Raw genomic sequence first — 6,000 nt, 5'->3', positions numbered from 1 at the left:
CATTAGTCCCAACACTGGTTGTATGTGTTTTATGTTGCATCATTGCGCAAAGTAAAATTCCTAGTTTGTGAACCCATTCTCAAACAATGGCCAAAAAATCTCTTCTGATTCTGACGATTGTAGAACTTTGGAAGGAACACAGTGGTGGACTGTTAAGAAAATGTGTCATCCTGGAAGACGTTAAAGGGGAACATTATCACCAGACCTATGTAAGCGTCAATATATACCTTGATGGTGCAGAAAAAAGAACATATATTTTTTTAACCGATTTCCGAACTCTAAATGGGTGAATTTTGGCGAATTAAACACCTTTCTGTTTATCGCTCATGTGGTGATGACGTCAGAACGTGACGTCTCCGAGGTAATACAGCCGCCATTTTCCTTTTCAACACATTACAAACACCATAAGCGGTAGAAAATGGATGGATGGATGGATGGGTCTCAGCTCTGTTATTTTCCGTTTTTTCGACTATTTTTTGGAACCTTGGAGACATCATGCCTCGTCGGTGTGTTGTCGGATGGTGTAACAACACTAACAGGGAGGGATTCAAGTTGCACCACTGGCCCGAAGATGCGAAAGTGTCTCCCGCCAGACCCCCATTGAATGTACCAAAGTGTCTCCACATTTTACCGGCGATGACAGACATGACACAGAGATGTATGGATAACCTGCAGATGCATTTGCAACGATAAAGTCAACAAAATCACAAAGGGGAGTTTTGTTAATGTTGACTTATGTGCTAATCAGACATATTTGGTTGCGCCGTGACTGCCAGCTAATCGATGCGAACATGCTATGCTAATCGATGCTAACATGCTATTTACCGGCGGTGCAACGGCAGACATGGCACAGAGATGTATGGCTAACCTGCAGATGCATTTGCAACGATAAAGTCAACGAAATCACAAAGGTGAGTTTTGTTGATGTTGACTGCCAGCTAATCGATGCCAACATGCTACGCTAATCAATGTTAACATGCTATTTACCGGCGGTGCTAAAGCAGACATGGCACAGAGATGTATGGATAACTTGCAGGTGCATTTGCAACTATATTACGTTTCCTTCGACCCACATTTAATGCGAAAAAACACCAATCGACGGATTTAAATTGCTCCAGTGTCAAGCGATGCGAAAGTCCTGATCGTTTGGTCCGCACTTTTTACCGGCGATGCTAACGCAGCTATTTGGCCATGCTATGGCTATGAGTAGCGTTAATAGCTATTCGCTCAATAGCTTCAGTTTCTTCTTCAATACTTTTATACTCCAACCATCCGTTTCAATACATGCGTAATCTGTTGAATCTCTTAAACCACTGAAATCCGAGTCTGAATCCGAGCTAATGTCGCTATATCTTGCTGCGGTATCTGCCATTGTTTGTTTACATTAGCAGCACTGTATGACGTCACAGGGAAATGGATAGTGGCATCGCAAATAGCGAAAATCAAGCACTTTAAAGCTTTTTTTAAGGGCTATTCCGGGACCGGTAAAATTTTGAAAAAAAATTAAAAAAAATACAACAAGCCACTGGGAACTGATTTTTATTGTTTTTAACCCTTTTGAAATTGTGATAATGTTCCCCTTTAACAGTTTGTCCACAAGCGCTGCTTTATTGAAGGGGGAAAAAAGGCTCATCAATACTTCAGAGGCTGCCGGTCTGGTTTCTTCTGGACGGCTGCGGCTTTATCTGCTTTGGCAAGTGTCGGGTTCACGTCTCTGCTGACACCTGTAGACACCACACAGTGATCATGTGACATACCTGCGCTGCAACATGCACTCAGGTCATCCGTCCCGTGAGGTGCGCCATGTGGTGGAGACGTTGCAAAGGGAAAATACATGGAGGCCATGCAGGAGCTCAGGGTGTGTGTGTGTGTGTGTGTGTGTGTGTTATCGCGCACACAACACCAGAATTATTATGAACTCCACCTAAAGAAAAATTAGCAAAATATATGTTTATAAAGTCAGGAAATACTTCCCTGGACAAATGAGGACTTTGAATATGACCAATGTATGATCCTGTAACCACTTGGTATCGGATCGATGCCTAAATGTGGGGTATCATCCAAAACTAATGTCACGTATCAAAGAAGAGAAGAATAAGTTATTATTACATTTTAACAAAAGTGTAGATAGAACATGTTTAAACAGAAAACAGCGCAACACCTACCCTTTACATCAGTATTTCTTCATCAGTATTGGTTTATTAGGTATTATATTTTATTGTATGATCCTGTAACCACTTGGTATGGGATCAATACCTAAGTGTGTGGCATCATCCAAAACTAATGTCAAGTATCAAAGAAGAGACAAATAAGTGATTATTACATTTGAACAAAAGTGTAGATAGAACATGTTAAAACAGAAAACAGCGTGAAACCTACCCTTTACATGGATATTTCTTAATCAGTATTGGTTTATTAGGTAGTATATTTCATTGTACGATCCCGTAACCACTTAGTATCGGATCGGTACCTAAATATGTGGTATCATCCAAAACAAATGTAAAGTATCAAAGAAGGGAAAAATAAGTGATCACAAACCCTGTTTCCATATGAGTTGGGAAATTGTGTTAGATGTAAATATAAACGGAATACAATGATTTGCAAATCTTTTTCAACCCATATTCAGTTGAATGCACTATAAAGACAAGATATTTGATGTTTAAACTCATAAACTTTATTTTTTATTTTTTGCAAATAATAATTAACTTAGAATTTCATGGCTGCAACACGTGCCAAAGTAGTTGGGAAAGGGCATGTTCACCACTGTGTTACATCACCTTTTCTTTTAACAACCCTCAATAAACGTTTGGGAACTGAGGAAACTAATTGTGGAAGCTTTGAAAGTGGAATTCTTTCCCATTCTTATTTTATGTAGAGCTTCAGTCGTTCAACAGTCCGGGGTCTCCGCTGTCGTATTTTACGCTTCATAATGCGCCACACATTTTTGATGGCAGACAGGTCTGGACTGCAGGCGGGCCATGAAAGTACCGGCACTCTTTTTTTATGAAGCCACGCTGTTGTAACACATGCTGAATGTGGCTTGGCATTGTCTTGCTGAAATAAGCAGGGGCGTCCATGAAAAAGACGACGCTTAGGTGGCAGCATATGTTGTTCCAAAAGCTGAATTAATGGTACCTTCACAGACGTGTAAGTTACCCATGCCTTGGGCACTAATACACCCCCATACCATCACAGATGCTGGCTTTTGAACTTTGGGTCGATAACAGTCTGGATGGTTCGCTTCCCCTTTGGTCCGGATGACACAATGTCGAATAATTCCCCCAAAAATTTGAAATGTGGACTCGTCAGACCACAGAACACTTTTCCACTTTGCATCAGTCCATCTTCGATGATCTCGGGCCCAGAGAAGCCGGCGCCGTTTCTGCATGTTGTTGATAAATGGCTTTCGCTTTGCATAGTAGAGCTTTAAATTGCACTTACAGATGTAGCAGCGAACTGTATTTAGTGACAGTGGTTTTCTGAAGGGTTCCTGAGCCCATGTGGTGATATCCTTTAGAGATTGATGTCGGTTTTTGAAGGTCACAGTCATCAACCTTCTGATGATATTATGGACCGTAGATGTTAAAATCCCTAAATTTCTTGCAATTGCACTTTGAGAAATATTGTTCTTAAACTGTTTGACTATTTGCTCACGCAGTTGTGGACAAAGGGGTGTACCTCGCCCCATCCTTTCTTGTGAAAGACTGAACATTTTTTGGGAAGCTGTTTTAATACCTAATCATGGCACCCACCTGTTACCAATTAGCCTGCACACCTGTGGGATGTTCCAAATAAGTGTTTGATGAGCATTCCTCAACTTCAGCAGTATTTATTGCCACCTTTCCCAACTTCTTTGTCACGTGTTGCTGGCATCAAAAATTCCAAAGTTAATTATTATTTGCAAAAGAAAAAATGTTTTTCAGTTTGAACATAAAATATGTTGTCTTCGTAGCATATTCAACTGAATATGGGTTGAAAATGATTTGAAAATCATTGTATTCCGTTTATATTTACATCTAACATAATTTCCCAACTCATATGGAAACGGGGTTTGTATTACATTTTAAAAGAAGTGTAGATAGAACATGTTAAAACAGAAAATAAGCAGATATTAACAGTAAATGAACAAGTAGATTAATAATCTTTTTTTTTTACAGTTTTTCCCTCACAATGTAGACAAAATAATAGAATTATAAATGACACAATATGTTAATTAGTCAGCAGACTAATTAGGAGTCTTTGTTTTTTTACTTAATACTAAAAAACAAATTGTCTAGTATGTTTACTATTTTATTTAAGGACTAAATTACAATAGTAAACATATTTTAATGTACCCTAAGATTTTTTTATTAAAATAAAGTCAATAATGCCATTTTTTTGTGGTCCCCTTTATTTAGAAAAGTACCAAAAAGTGTTATGATCCGATCACGTTTTGTTATTTTCTGTCAGTTTTGGACTCCCTCAGTTCCTGTCTTTGTGCACCCTTGAGTTTGTTTTTTGTTACCATGGTTGCTTACTATTTCTGCCTGTCTCTGATTGTTGTTCGGGAAGCTCACCTGTTTTCCCGTGCACTAATCAGAGGCATTATTTAAGCCTGTTTATGCCAGTCAGTCGGCCAGGGCTTCATTGTTTGCTACACGCAACCTGTTACGTGAGTATTTCTTGTCTTCTAGTCTATGCATAATGGTAGCGTCCAGTGCGATCGGCACATTTTTTCCTCTGGTTTGTTTTTTGTTTTTGGTACTTCTTTGATTTCGAAGAATAAATAATGTTATTTATCTGCACGTGTTGTCCGAAGTGGTCCGTCTGCATCCCGGGGGAACCAACCCAGCATTAAGCTGCGACCACCAAAAAAGTATCGAAATACATTTTGGTACTGGTACCGGTACTAAAATATTGGTATTGGAACAACCCTAATTAGTATTGAAATTTATTGAGAAGTTTAAGCCAAATAAGTAAAAAAAAACAAAAAATAATCCAAAATGTTTTTAGAGCCTAAAGAGGGTTAAATATTCATTGATTGATACATTCAATCTGATTGTTAACCTAAAACCAGCACATCTAAATTGCAATAAAAAGGTGGTACTTGGTGTAAAAATTGTGAGAACCACAGTTCTTGACAGTTTTTTATGTATTCAGTACATGGGAAATGTAAAAATGACATTTTTTTTGTATGTGTCCATTGGTTCTGTTTGCAGTTGTGATTCTATGCTAACACCATGTAGCCTACCTTGTCTTGAATACCTGGTCTTGAATACCAGGTCTTGATTACCTGGTCTTGAATACTTGGTCTTGAATACTTGGTCTTGATTACCTGGTCTTGATTTCCTGGTCTTGAATACCCGGTCTTGAATACCAGCTGGAACTAACGAGTCAATAGTTCCATGAGGTGTAAACACGTACAGCCTCCAGGTGGTAAAAAAAAAATATATATATACACAGAGGACCTCCTTAGACGTTGAAGAGCGTTTGACGTAGGAATCGTGATGCGTCGCTTTGTGGGGCGGACGGCCCCGGCAAGTCAACGTGCGTTCACGGTTTATTCCGGTCTGGAGTAGGGGAGGACCGCTAGACGGGCTCCACGTAATTGGCCGGGTAAAGACCCAGCTGGCCGTTGTCAAGGCGACCTTTGCACCAGCCCTGCTCGTCCTCGTCCTCCAGCTTTGTCAGCTCGTCGCCTGAGGAGGAGGAACACATGTAGAAGGAAACATCCACAAGGAAACACCCGGAAGACTCAGTGGGGTGTCCAGGAGACATTTGTTCGTCAGCAGGCACCAGACATGGACACAACGCAGGGAACTTGGGTCCTGACTCAAAGTCAACCTTGGAAGAACTTGCTTTTGGACCATCGATCCGATACAAATCAAAAACAATTTATTTATAGAACAGAGCGTTTCAAACTGATTACATATAGAGTATGAACGATTCATTAAGATTGGATTTAGTGTATAAAACATTAATAAAGATTTGATTCAGTGTATGAATGATTCATTAAGATTC

At 39.6% G+C, this 6,000-nt stretch overlaps 1 protein-coding gene across 5 annotated transcripts in view; it reads right to left on the bottom strand.

Annotated features, from left to right (window-relative positions):
- Positions 1-1,572: 1,572 nt before the first annotated feature.
- The window catches only part of pacsin1b (protein kinase C and casein kinase substrate in neurons 1b), a 100,192-nt gene continuing 95,764 nt past the window's right edge, over positions 1,573-6,000 (bottom strand). For 4 of the 5 annotated variants that reach the window (XM_061885517.1, XM_061885507.1, XM_061885528.1 and 1 more), the window contains one exon: positions 5,114-5,678. In XM_061885517.1, coding sequence (XP_061741501.1) covers positions 5,569-5,678 — 110 coding nt within the window. In that variant the 3' untranslated portion in view covers positions 5,114-5,568. Of the gene's footprint in view, positions 1,725-5,113; positions 5,679-6,000 lie in introns of those variants that run through there. The other variant, XM_061885546.1, reaches the window with a different exon arrangement.

The sequence above is a fragment of the Nerophis ophidion genome, linkage group LG02 (assembly GCF_033978795.1).
Source record: "Nerophis ophidion isolate RoL-2023_Sa linkage group LG02, RoL_Noph_v1.0, whole genome shotgun sequence".
Lineage (NCBI taxonomy): Eukaryota > Metazoa > Chordata > Actinopteri > Syngnathiformes > Syngnathidae > Nerophis > Nerophis ophidion.
Note: the sequence above shows the minus strand (reverse complement) of the source record. Positions and strands in the feature narration are given on the sequence as shown.